This window comes from Lissotriton vulgaris, chromosome 7 (genome assembly GCF_964263255.1).
Source record: "Lissotriton vulgaris chromosome 7, aLisVul1.2, whole genome shotgun sequence".
In the NCBI taxonomy this organism is placed as follows: domain Eukaryota; kingdom Metazoa; phylum Chordata; class Amphibia; order Caudata; family Salamandridae; genus Lissotriton; species Lissotriton vulgaris.
Window position 1 is genome coordinate 1706199408 of NC_141695.1, and position 14540 is coordinate 1706213947.

The 14540-nt window shown below is 44.5% G+C and overlaps 1 protein-coding gene across 2 annotated transcripts in view; it reads right to left on the reverse strand.

Moving 5' to 3' along the window:
- Positions 1-223: 223 nt before the first annotated feature.
- Positions 224-14540, reverse strand: part of SS18L1 (SS18L1 subunit of BAF chromatin remodeling complex) — a 79778-nt gene continuing 65461 nt past the window's right edge. The window contains exon 11 of one of the 2 annotated variants that reach the window (XM_086932865.1): positions 224-6730. In XM_086932865.1, coding sequence (XP_086788991.1) covers positions 6704-6730 — 27 coding nt within the window. In that variant the 3' untranslated portion in view covers positions 224-6703. The remainder of the gene's footprint in view (positions 6731-14540) is intronic. The other variant, XM_086932864.1, reaches the window with a different exon arrangement.

Genomic DNA, 14540 nt, shown 5'->3' on the forward strand with positions numbered 1-14540 from the left:
AGTGACATAAAAAACACTGGTCATCACAGCGGTGAAGCTCTTCTACCCCCTGTATTATGCAGCCCGGGCGTGTGCAGCAAAAACCAAAGCACGTAAAAGAGGAAGACATTACTTTCACCAGAAACACAAGTTGTAGAGTGGTCTGATTCGCCGACCCTTAGAATGCTGCATACACATTGCAGTGCAACTTTGTATGTTATAAACAAAAATCACAATCAAACAGTACAGGTAAACCAGCTTTAATTCAATCATCCAATCCCACTGTTGCACAAAAAGCCCCTTGCAGACTGTGCATTGGGCCTCTTCTAGCTCTCAAGATTTTGGGGCACCTTAAAGTTTTTAATCGATCAGTATTCTCCTCATTGCTGCACTCCACACGCGGGTGCACGGTTTGATCCTCACCCTACGAATGAGGCCCAGAGGGATTGGTCTTACAGGTCTTTCAATGACATGGAGTAACATTTGAGAGAGCGCCCCTCGTCTATGGTACCAAAACATGTTCCAATGATGAACCCACAATAAGTGTTCCAAGGGCAAAAGCATATGAACCTGTATGTTTCATCATTAGGGTTTTTTTTTAGCAGTCCTCATTTTGCAAAAAAACATTCAGGGCATACTGAATGTAAGATTTCTAATCACAATATACAATACAAATGAAAAATCGCACTCTGCTTCTTAAGCATGTCTTCACACACTCACAACACTTCGACCTTCACCTTTTTTTGCACTTGCAACATTATCTACAGTATTTTTTCCAGAACAAAACATTCCAGGGGAAAAGCTCTGTCCCTCAAGATCACATAATAAAAAGCACACATCAAAATGAGTCCAGGAAAGCACTAATTTACAATGAGTAAATCTGTTCACATTTAATTCACAGGCCCCTCCAAGTGACAAGTCTAATCTCATTAGATGTTACCTTCAAGCAACATTTAGGGCATAATTTAAAAGTCAATACAAACATTCGATAAGGTGAATTTATGTTTGCTCTCCTTTAACGAATAGCACAGATTAAGGGCTGTGCACCAACAGCTTTGATCCACTTGGGTTTTTGCTGTGCTTTACCCACTGTCATAAACAGGCGGTAAAACAGAGCACTAAACTCACCGACACATATGATGCCAGTAATAGTGCAAAACCATGCACGGAAAACTCAACTGCAAACTGGTGCAAATATTATTTGCAGGGTAGAGTTTGCACTTGATTTAGCTGAGAATCTGGGATGCCCTTGGAGTGCTAAATGGTAACTACCTTCTCTCCCAGCCAATCGCTGCCTGTGAAAAGAGAGGGAATGTTCTCATAATGCAATTCAGTTGTTGGTAGGATCCGGCCCACCAAGTACAAACAACGTAACCTTAACATTGCCAGAATTCTGGAATTGCAAGACTTAATAAAATAACAAATAAAGCTCTTAAAAAGATTATTTACCCAACTGCAACACCTCTAATCTCTTGGAGAGATCACACAGACTGAGGTGCAGGCATCCTTCCAAGACGTACGCTGTACATATACTTTTAAAAAGTGCACACATTAATAAATATTAAATAAAACTCAATATTGATGTACTTTCAAAGAGGCAGGTATCACATTTCACGAAAAACAAACCAACAAGCAGGCTGGTGCCTTCCTGCATGAAAGGGAGAGATGAGAAAAAGAGTCAGATGAAACAAAGACAGAGAATGTTGGCCATTCAACAATGCAGGCAAGAAACGATGCCAGGCAGGACTCTCGGAGCCTTTGCCAACATTTGACCGACCGAGTGCTGCACGGCTGTGAGGAGCTTTAACAGGCAGGGCGCTCGCAGTCTGCCACAATTTTGCAAGCAGGCTGCAGAGCAGCTTTGCTGAGCGTTGAAGGCAGGTTGCTCATAGTTCATACCATGGTTTGGCTGGTGTGCCGCTGGGATGCTCTGCTGAGCTTTTACAGAGAGATCGCTCATAAGTCATGCCGAGGTTTGACAGGTAGGCTGCTCATAGTTCGTACTGCGATTTGACAGGCGTGCCTCTGGGAGGCTCTTCTGAGTCTTTAAGGACAGGTCGCTTATAGGTTTTGCCAAGGTTTGACAGACAGGCTGCTCATAGTTCGTACTGCGATTTGACAGACGTGCCCCTGGGAGGCTCTTCGGAGCGTTTACGGACAGGTCGCTCATAGGTTTTGCCATGGTTTGACAGGCAAGACTGCTCATAGTTCGTACCGCGGTCTGACAGGCGTGCCGCTGGTCGAGTCTGCTGAGCTGTTACAAATAGGTCGTTCATCGGTCGTGCCAAGGTTTAACAGGCAGGCTGCTCATAGTTCGTACCACGATTTGACAGGCGTGCGTCTTGGGAGGCTCTGCTGAGCTTTTACAGACCGGTCGCACAGAGGTCGCGCCAAGGTTTGACAGGCAGTTTGTTTAAAGTACGTACCATGATTTGGAATGCGGCTGGGAGGCTCTGCTGAGCTATTACGGACAGGTCGCTCATAGTTCATACCATGATTTGACAGAAGTGTTGCTAGAAGGCCCTGCTGATCTTTTATGGACAGGTCGCTCATAGGCCGTTCCAAGGTTTGACAGGCAGGTTGCTTATAGTTCGTACCATGGTTTGCCAGGCGTGCCCCTGGTAGGCTCTGCTGCGTTTTTTCGGATAGGTTGTTTATAGCTCGTGCCAAGGTTTGACAGGCAGGCTGCTTAGGGGCTGAGCAGAGCTTTGATGGAAAAGATGGATAGGTCATGTCAGGGTATGACAGGCAGGATAGTGGGAGGACCTGTCAAGTTTTCAAAGGGAGGCCACACAGAGCTTTGACAGGCATGGCCCGCAAAGGCTGTGCCAAATGTTGGTTCTGTCAGCCATGTTGGAAGAAAAAAAAGTAGTTCCAGTTATTTAATTATTCAGAACAAGGGGCAAGCTTTGGTATATTGCCTGCAGGTGTGTTTATTATGTTAGCGATTATGAAAGTAAGATCTATGAGAAAAACAGGTACGCTTGTGTCAACCTCAAAATATGATTTTCCAATGTAATGAGGAAAGACTTTTATCTTTCAGTGCAGGGGTGTAAATGATTAATCCACGGCCCTTTAAAGAGCCAAAACCGCACTGTCGACAGACACTGGAAATTCAGAGAAAATATGGCGTTTTTCAAACTTTGTCCCAGAATATGTGGATGTCACCCCTGACAAATGATCCACAGTGGACTTTATGGAACAGTGGTTCGATGGATTAACTCTGCATTCCCTGCTTGGGTGGGTCAAAGGGGCACTAGCTGTGATCTCTTTGTGGGCAACAACTGTGGCCAGAAAGCACAACTAACTGGACAGCTCAGCAGCAAAGGCAGGAACAGATATAGGGGGGGTAAGCATGACTTATGTTATGACATATATTGGGGTTTTCCTAATTCGTCCTTTGCTTTAACAGAAGGGGAAATACAAGATGAAAAACACCAGGCATTGCTCAGAGAAAACTGCGATGGATTATGTCACTGAAAAATAAAGACCGGCACGCTGGTCGAAAGACAGTCATAGCAACTAGGAGTACCGGATTAATAACAGAGCTAAAAGCAAAACAAGGGGTTGATGGAGACGGGAAATAGTGACTACGATCAACAGGACAAAATTGACACATAACAGTGACAAGTGACAGAGCCTCAGAGTGCTCCCATGGGACAGCACGAGACATCCACCAAGCACACAAACAGGACAGGTGACAGGGCACCAGATGTGCAACGTTCACATTAAAAAAACACAAATTGTAATAGACAGCCTTTTTTCACGCACGTTCCAAGATAAAAAAATTATAACTTAATATAAACTTTAAAAAATAGTCATATAAAAACGTCATATATCTCACAGACCAATAGTGGCGCAAATGTCCTACAGCCGCATGCTGAAGCTACAGTGTCTTGCAAAGCAAAGATGGAACACGAGCTTCATTTAGCACTCCATATGTGTGTGTCTCACAGAACATGCTGGTGCACGCGTCGTGCGCAGCACTGGTGGTGTACCATCAATTTTCTGCCATCTATTCTGAGGTGCGCCACCTCTGCAGGTTTAATAGGATAGAGAGTTGCAATGGCGAACAAACCAACAGTACTAAACGAATCGCCAGATAACACCACTGAGTGACAGGAACTCCTGCGATCTCACCTGACCCGCCATGCTGGGCCTTCAGCTTGACACCAGGATGTTCACCATTGATCCAATCAGGAGAAGCAGCACCACCACCCTCACCTCCTATCTGTAGGAAGCTTTTGTGGCTTCACATCAGACCCTAAGAGGGGCCACCCTGCCTCCACACCAAGTATCCCATCAACTCCTATTGTTCACTTATGTCTCTCAAAGGAGTTAATTTGGGTTCAACCTTCACACTGTGGAAACCAGAAATAAGGGTTGAAAAATCAGAAAGCGATTGAGAGTTGTGCTACCAGTAGTGACAGTTCTTCCACACAAATAAAGTCCTGTCTATAACATTGTTCAAAGAAAGTGAGGAGCAATAGAACTACAAGGTAATAGGGAGGAAAATAAAACAAGAGATGTGTAGAATGTCAGAAAGACATACAAAAAAAGAGTGAAAGGTGGAGGAATAGAGAGAAAAAGACTGAAAAAGACACATAAATTCTCAGAGATAAAGATAAAAAGTACAGAAAAGAGACCAAACGCCACAGATAAGAAATCAGCAAAAAGTGTACACACAGCATACAGGATAGAAGAGATAGACTAGAAAAATGACACACACACACACAAATTCAATGAAGCATGGAAAAGGAAATGGTTGGACAATGGAAGAGAACACAAAATAACAGAAGACAATGGAGGTGGTGAGAAGCCCAGACTCTATAGAGCTCGAGACAGGCGATACCAGCATAGAAATTTGCCAAAGTGAGCTTGCATGACATCAATATAGTACATGACTATAGTGATGTCGATATGCAGCGATATCGCGACACCTGCCCGGGTAACCTAGACTGATGGACTACCAAGGACTACATAGGAGTCAATACCTCAGCTTTAGATCGCAAAGACCATTCACAAGAGCTGGGAGCCGAGAAGGCTCTGCCAAGGTAAAAGTATAGCCGCAGTGATTTTAATATTTTAAGACGAAGACATGGTAAATTTTAGGAACTTTTGGGACTGTAAAGCAATCCTCATCTCACTGAAGGATTGTGAATTGAGCCAATCTGTTCCTTGCTCATTTCAAGGAGTGGGTGTATCCAAACCACAAAGCTTAGGAGGTGTGACCTGATCAGTTGAGGATTAGGCCACACCTCTTGTAAGAGGTGTGGTGTAGTCATCATGCCTTTGCGGCCAGCGGTGGGGATGGAATGAAAGAAGAGTCAGACATAGCCACTAGGGGTGGGAGTAAAACTGGCTAATGGCTGAGGGTTTGGTCTGATCAGGAGAATGCGAAGGAGTATGAGCACATAACTGCACACAGGGGTGGCACTCGATAACTGGGTGAGTGCAGCTGGAGTAGTTTAGTCACTGCACAACTGACTAAGTTAGAGGGAGGCACAATCCCTAGCTTCAGAGCAATGTATGGCATGTGATGGCCTGGCTGCCTCAGCGTCAGGGAATTATCTTTACTATGCCGATGATGTACAGTAGTTTTTCTTGCCCTTTCCAGATGAACTCTTTCAGCACCTTTCGAAAGCTTCACTTCTCTATCACAGTGGAGTTAACGCTGCAGGTGAAGTAAAACAAAAGCTTTCAAACAATTACCATTTGCTTAGGCTGGTCCCCCACTTTCAGCACAACATTCAGAAGGTTTGCAGCTAAAGAGTGAACACCTTAGAGTACAGTCTGCCTGCCTTCGAATAAGCAGCATTGGTCAATCGTCGACTCATTGAGACAGGCAGGGCTCATCCCTGGTTACTTATCTGAGAGTCTAAAAAAGCCGCAGCTGAAAGCGAATGTCCTGGAATCCGCGTGACTCAGCAGAGTCCACAACCCCATCCTTCTTGAAGCTTCCTCTACACAACCACTCAAAAGATGTAGAATCCCTATGTACACAATCTTTAACAACACAGGAATGCTTTCACAATGTGATTGAAAGGAAGCTTGCTCTTCATGATATAGATTCGCGTTCGGCTTAGCAGGTCTTTCTGAAGTGCATAAACAGCATTGCTGGGAACTCCGCATGAAAAAAGTACTTCCCAAGGAGGTGGACTATATGTTGTTAGTAGAAAAAAGATCATGCTGTTTCTGGGCTCTGTCGTTGTTTCTTGTAAGTATACAAGCTGAGAATCTGCTCAGAAGAAGATGAGCACATACACCAGAGAGTGGGCCTTCTGGGTGCCTTTTCTGAGCATGAAGACCGTAAGAGCATGCTATGAGTCTGGAGAAGTCCAAGCCTATCCCAGGTCTTCCGCTTCCAAGGAGCTCCTGGCGTGCCTTACGTGTGCAGCAGTGACCATGAACAGCTATACAGCAACACCACATATGGACGTAAAAGCGAGTGAGGGAAGGGACACACTTGTTCTATCAACAGACAGTACTACTATACACAGCACCAAATATATCCACCGTCTAAAGCTTTGTCTGGTTACCAGAAGCGGCAGGCTCCAAATCCAGCATGAAACGAAGGAATTTCACGTACAGAACCTGCATTGTGCTAAAGGGAGAGGTAACCGAAACATCAGTGTGAATCAAACCAATCCAGGCAGCCGGGTCTGTAGACAGACGTATCTACACATTTGCCATTGACAGCATTCTGGCAGTGGCCCCAGAGGCCCTATTGCTGGTAGTTTCCATACTGGCCCTGCAAGAAAACAAAGGAGAGAAAGAAAGAAAGAGAGAGACTAGAATGTTATAACAGTATGTGACCACCAGTAGAAGATACAACATTAGGGGACCTATAAGATACAGAAAACCGCTTCAGATCAACAGATCAACGTACGAATCCTGCACAAAGTCCATGCTACAAACGTCTCTTCTTCGGACCACAGAAAGCCTTTAGGTTTCTCAGCACGGCTGCTTACAATGAATATCTGGAACTCATGCACCATAACACATCACTAGAGTTGTCTTGACGAGGTGCTTGTATAAAGGGCACCTAGCATACAAATGTAGCTGCTCAGGTGTCTTGGAGAGTGTTCAACGCATGGTGAGCCGCAAGATCGGTCTCATGCGTGCAATGCCAGTCAGCACTTGCACTGTTTTACACATGCACAGGCACGATTTGACATTCAGAAATAATTGTGCCAGTGCTCACCAGACTTTCTAAATCAAATGATTAGCAGACTAAACTGTTGAAAGTTATAATTGTTGCACAGGAATTGGGAGAGTTTGAAAGGTGGGTGGGAAAAATTGACATTAAAACACGAATATTAATAGAAAAGGTGTGCTAACTTTAGGTTGTCATTGCCTCAGATACAGCTGCACCAATTAGTTTAAATTTATGGGCACTGACAAGTTTCTGTAATAAAGAGCCCTGTAGAAAACATTGTGGAAATTGAAGCATATTTAGAAACATTCAAAGATGAAGTGCCTGCAGTTTCTCTCTAGCCCCAGCACTCACAGTAGGCACTTGGATGTCACTGAGAACAGAGGCGGGTGTCTGTGATCTTGGGTCACTTCATTCAGCCAAAGAGCACTGCTGAATGTATTGATGAAGCACAGGCATGTCCTTGTGCCACTGTTGCCTTGTCTAAAGGATTGCTGGCTACATGTATGATCGAAAGGCGTGTGATGGTCAAAGATGTGCCCTGATCATGTTACAGCGAGCATGAACAGCGATGCCAGCCTGGGAACCAGAAGACTGGTCAGGCTGTACTGATGTCACAGTTAACATACAAATACTTCCTTGAGCCGTATGGACGGTCATTGTCCCGAGCCTTGCTCAGAAGTAAATACAGGAAGTGTTGCCAAATGAAATGGTATGTTGATAAGCATATGCTATGTTATGTTAATTTAACTTATAACATGCACGAATCACCCCAGGAGGGTTATCTCAGGGCAGCATAAACAATTACACCACAGGAAGTGACATCATATGACGCCTGACACAATGGCTTTAGGACCAAAGTGACATCAGATGATTCCAAACAAACAATTACAAACAACCTGACATCTGGGCATTCTGGCCAATTTTTCAAGATGGCTGGTGGTGAAACTATTGCTTTAACCTCCCTAAACATGCTCTCTCTGCATCACAAACTAAATTGAAGCTGCACACTCTTGTGACACCGGCTATATGCATCAGAGAATGGGAGCCAATATACACTGACTTTTCTGTATCTTTTCCAAGCAAAAAAATATCTGTTGTGAAGTCTTTTCCAGCACCCATAATAATACAAATGTTACTTACCTGTAACAATCGGTTTAAAACATTTTCTGCTGTAGATTCATGTGTTTTGCACATTCCAGCAAGCTAGCGTTGGTCCTAATTATTATATGTCTTTTGGATGGGATTAAGGCAGGACTAAAATGTCTTGTGCCCACCTGGCCCTGAAGCCCACAACACTCTTGAACAGACTAGACCTGGGAAAACTACTACAAAGGTTGTCCTCTTTTAACACTGTCCAAGAGGAGGTGGATAGGTCACATTTGACTCGTCCACAGAAAAATCTACAAACTGGTGGTTACAGGTAAGTTACATTTCTTCTGTGTAATGTGTATCTATAGAAGATTCATATGTAATGCACATACTGTAAAACAGTTCCCCCACCTTCCCAAAAGTGATGCAGCTTGGGTAACGTAAGAAGACGAGCGAAATAGTATTTTTCGAGCTGTTTGACAACGCCCAGATTTACCTTAAAAAACAGTCCATCCCAACCAATAGGAAGTCATTAAACTTGGACTAAAACATATCAAGACATGGAGAGAGGACAACAGACATCTCGTCAATAATGGTGCCCGCCCCCCCTCATCTTTTTTGGGGTTGATTTTCATTAATCTAAAGCGCAAAATCTGCGCATAATGTGGGAGTCTGACTTTATAAAGTGGGAGCAGTAGTTGCAAAACCTCCTTTCACCAAATCGGACTACTGAGACAAACCCTTCCTTCTGCTGCCACAATAACACCCCAATATAGGGTGGCCACTGATCAACTCAAAACTAGACGATCAGGGCTCTGCAGAAAGGTTAACTAGCATACTCTAGCAAAGGGCTATTCAAAATGCAGTCAGGTTACTATATGGTGGCCTGAAAAAAACTACCCAAAAGCAACTCACCTCAAAAGTTTACACTGGTTTCCAGTAAATGTTAGAATCCTATTCAAGAATCCCTGTTTCACATACAAATGTCTCAAAGGCACAACCCTCAAAATACTTGCAAGAAATAAACCACAGCATACACTGCATCACAAAACTTGACTTTAGCAGACAGGAATAGGCCTCTCCTGTATTGTTATGTGCATAGTACCATTTATATTTATGCCTCATTAGTTTGGTGTACAGCAAGCCATGATCATGTAAACATGATTATACGCCCTTCAAATAATACCCTCAGTATCCCTCTCATTTGCCTTCTAATGGTGCATTTTCCTCAGTAATCCATTGCCATGATGCTCCTATTTTGTCTATATGAGCATAGAAGCAAGTATGTTTTGCAGTGTGTGCCTTGTAAGCAAATTTAAAAGAAAAATGATCTAGAGCTTCTGCACTAGCATGATAATCTGACCAGTAGTGTTTTGTGAATGTACGAACAAAGGACTAGGCAACCATCTTGCAAATGTTAGAAGTAGGACTGTTCCAAGAAAACCATGGGGGCACCTTCCCTGTGCATTGAATCTGTAAGCAGTTGAGTTGGACGCTGAGAACCGACATGTGCGTAAAATGTTTGTATGAAACGTACAATCCATCTTGCGTACAAGAATCTCAGGGTTGCATCATTAAACATCTCAGAAATGGAGTTATCTCTTGATAAAGCTGCGGTGGCAGCTCCTGCTTGCATTGAGTGCACCCTGAGTTTACCAGGTAGCGGTCTGATAGCCGCTTCGAATCAGCAGGTGTTGGTGGCACCCAAGCCTGTATCAGTTGTTGCAAGGAATGTCACTTTAGGGTTCGGGATCAATCACATCAATAAATGATATCTTCTCTGGAGCTGTGGGGGCATGAGAGATGGTTTGGCGGTTTCAGCATCATTATTTCCTCTGCCAGTCAACAGAACTATGCTAGGCGCATGAAGGCAGGTCCTTCTGGTGAGACGAGGGTGATACCAGGTCCTAAAACATATGGAGCAAACAGGGGATGGTGCTGACTTATCCAGACTTCTTTAAGGTTTTATTGCCCAGATGATGCTTGGGCCCTGAAGTCTGAGAAGGCCTGAAAGGCTTCTTAGCAATCCTGGGCTCTTTATGCCCCATCTGCTCAGATTCTCTTTTCAGCTGGTCCTTGTGCAGGCCTTTTCTTGCAGGAGCAACCCTGCTCTCCTCTTGCAATCAGGTCAACTCCTTATTTCTTTAGAAGTAGCAGCAGTAAGGCTTGTGCAACGCTTGGTCTACAACTTGTGCTGGAGAAATCAAACCCAGCATAGGGTAATTTCATGGCACTGCTTTTACTCAGTGCTGGTGCCCAGTATCCCCAGAATGTTCAAATGATGTATAGCTCACTGTCCCCAGAGGACTAGTGTTTATGGTGCTTTAGGCAAAAGCAGGAAGAGTGAGACGTCTGAAATGCAGTCACTTCAGCCACATTCTGGCGAGTGTAGACATCAGAACAGTGATGGATGCAGGAGGCAGAGCCGCCTTGATCCTGTTGGACCTGTCCGCAGCTTTGATACGGTCCACCACAGGTTACTGGTGGACTGTTTAGGGGCCTGTGGGATTCAGGGTAAAGCTCTCAAGATATTGCAGGCTTTCCTTTCCAGCAGGAGCCAGGTGGTGGCCTTAGGAGATCTAGAGTCGGACCCTTTTGTGCTCCCTTGTGGGGTCCCTCAGGGGTCATCCCTGAGTCCGACTCTTTTTAACATATATGTCTCCTCTCTGGCCCCAGTTATTAGATCATTCAGCTTTAATTTAACATCATACGCGGACGACACGCAGGTTGTGGTGTCACTGCTACCTGGGGGAGAGGTAGGCACGGCTAACAGGTTTAAAAACTGCATGCGTGCGGTCAGCAGTTGGATGGCAGAGAACTGCCTAAAGCTGAACTCATCAAAGACAGAAGTTCTCCTGTTTGGGGCCAGAGAGAATTTCTGGACACCAAGGTGGTGGCCGGAGGAAATGGGTGTCCCACCCACCCCAGTCGCTAAGGTTAAAAATCTTGGGATCCTGATGGACGATACATTGTCATTCAGGCCTCAAGTAAATGCGCTGTCCTCTGCAACCCACTACGTTCTGAAAACAGTACGTAAAGTCTTGCCTTTTCTTCCAGATGAGTGCAGGAAGACAGTGGTGACGGGATTGATTATGTCCCGCCTGGATTACTGCAACAGCTTGCTGCTTAATGCTCAACAAGGGCTGCTCAACAAACTCCAAATCCTGCAGAACGTGGCAGCCCGGCTGATTACGGGTACACCGAAATTTGCCTCGGTCGCCCAGGATTTGGTGAAACTACACTGGCTACCTGTGCGCAAAAGAATCATATTCAAAGCGCTCTGTGTAGTATTTAAGGCACTCAAAGGAGTAGGCCCTCATTGTATGGCCCAGCTCTTCCAGTGGTACAAACCAGCCAGATCGCTGAGATCAGTCGAATAGGGGACAATTGTGGTTCCAAGAGTCAGGAAAGCCCGGTGGGGAGGAAGGAGCTTCTCCCTGGGAGCAGCAAAAGCCTGGAACGCCCTACCACTGGTCCTCAGACTAGCACCGGATCTGATGTCCTTCCGGAGGGCCCTGAAAACATGGCTCTTTAAACAATAAGCTTCAGGTCAGGCTTAGGAGTGGTCAGTCAGCGACAGGACACCGTCTGGTAACAGTGCGCTCTAAAAATGTGAAAAATAAATAAATAAATAAATAGAGTCCAAGGTTAGGAGATATGAGACTGGCCAAGATGTGGATGTGGATTAACCTCAGAGTCCAACAGAAGGCCATTGTTGCTAGGAGGCAGCCAACAAAACATAAAGAGGAGAGAGAGGCCAGTTACAAATAACAGGGGAAATTTACCCTGAAGAAAGAATAGGGGATGACTGGCTATGATGAACCCTAGCAAAAGAGATTTGGGAGTTCACTTAGGGTGAGTCGCCTGTCAGTAGATCTAGGCGCTGCTGCTGAACAGCACAGTAAAAATGTGGGGCAATTCCAGAGTACGTAGCCTGTCAAAGGAAACAACAAAAAGGACAGAAGAGGAAAAATATAAAAGGCAAGCCGGCTTACGGTTTAGAGACTTTCATGCTAATATGACCAAGATACGAAGTATGATGCCACAATTTAACACAGAGCCATCAGTCATACAGTACAGTAACGCTAAAGGCAGTGAACGCCAGGTACAGAAAGCCCAACAAGCGGCGACAGCCAGATGCATGAGAATGCTGCGAGGAGATGCAGATAAATGCAGTGAAAGACAAAAGGCAGAGAAAAAGGTACAAAGCAGAAGACAGAGTGGTGAAGAATTAGAATGAGACCAAACCGCTACAAACCGTCAAAGAATAAGAGGGTGCCTCACCACCTCCCATTGGGCATGATAGTTCAAGCACTAATCAGAGTTGATGCTTGCAGCAGTGGCACTGGGCCAGAAGACGCTGTAGGCCAAGCGCTGCCTGAACAGCATAACATCCTGTCAGCAGCTGCAGGAAACAGCACAAAGTATGATACCGCCATTTTCTTAATATCACCATCTTCATTTGATACTGCCAAAACGCAGAGTCTTGGCACTTGAGGAAGTGCGCGGATCGAAACCTTTGATGATTTAATTGATGTGCTAGAAATACCCGATGAAAAAAAAAACGTCAAATATCTTATTAACTTAGCAGGTGAAGGAGTAAAGGAAGTGATAAAAAAAGATAGCGTAGGTGAACAGACTATCTCACCAGGATTTCAAGGTGGCAATGAACGTCAAGTTCAATCCGATGCCGAACGTTGACTATCAAAGGTATATCTTCAACCAGGAGAGACAGAGAGATGGTGAAACGAATGAATATGTTGAAAGACTTGAGATGCTCATCAAACAATGTAAGTTCAACGAATTCAATGACAAAGAGGCCATTCTTCTTAGAGTCATAGATGGTTGCCTGTCCGATTCCTTCAGACGCCAAATGCTGAGAGAAACGCTAAGTCTGTATTGTGTGGTCATGGTGGCCAGAGCTGAAGAACTTGCTGACAAACAAGTCGCTGACATGGAGGCAGAAGGAGCCCAGAGTGAATCGGCATGGAGTATGAAAAGAAAGAAAAAACACAAGGTAGAAGGCCGCAACGTGATGTCTCTGAAGAAAAGGAAACTGTGTTTTTATGTGGATTTTCCTTTCCACAGGAAGGTAAATGTCCTGCCGTTGGGCAGATATGTAAATGCTGCGCTAAAGAAACCCATTTTGTAACAGTTCGTAAAGCGAGAGAAAAAGTGAGTGCTTCTTGTCATGAAGAGAAGATGGCTGCCAGATGATTCCAGAAACATTCTAGTCACGCCCACCGGAGTAAACAGCAACTTCAGTTCCAGTAAGTAAAAACTTAAAGAGGCAGATTGTCATCGAATTCCTCATTGAAAGGTTCTTCAACATCACTGTTGAGCAACAGTGAAGAAGAAGGGTGTGCGGTGTCATTGCGGACTACTGAAAGATGTGCACATGTAGGTCTAATTTTTTGCAGGAAAGAATACAAGTCGGAAAAGAATCGGTGGTTGTATAACATCTATCATAGACAGTGGTGCATCGATAAATATCATGCCAGCTGAAAAGTACAGTGAACTGGCGTTGGTGCCCTGTCTCACACCATCGAAAACCAAAATATACATGGGGCAGCCTCAATACCGTTGCAAAGTCATGGTTCACTTGTGACGACTATAAATTTAAAAAAGACGAAGGTACAAGATCCAATATATGTCCTTCAAGGCACTTCATCGAGTGCATGTTTGCTCAGCTTCAGCACTGCTGCTGACATTGGACTAATTTCTGTGCATTACAAAATCAATGCTTATCACGACATAATGAATCAGTTTTTGTCATTGTTCCATGGATTAGGAAAGCTCAAGACAATGAAGGTGCAGCTCCACATTATTGAGGACATTGGTCCTGTTGCTCAACAACATTGTTGAACTGCATTTCATTTATAGGAGGCTGTTGAAAAAGACACTGAGACTTTACTAAGACATGATATCATTGAGCGCTCTACTGATCCAACGCCATTGGTGTCGCCGATATTTGTGGTACCTAAAAAGGACAGTGGAGGGTCTAAGCATATCTGTGTTGACATGCATCAAGCAAACAAAGCAATCAAAAGAGAACGACACCCAGGTCCGCACATTGCCAATTTGATTACCCAGTTGAATGGTGCCAAAGTCTTTTCGCCCCTTGATCTGAACAAAAGATATTAGCTTGAACTGGAAGAAAATTGCAGGTACATCACTACCTTTTAAACTAATGTTGTTTGTTTAGATACAAATGTAAGGAAGTGCCCTCTTTTTGCTTGGTTGCTCCCACTTTTTACTAAACTGCTGATGCACTTTGACTGAGTGTGCCAGGGGTTCCTGCCAAACAGGTACC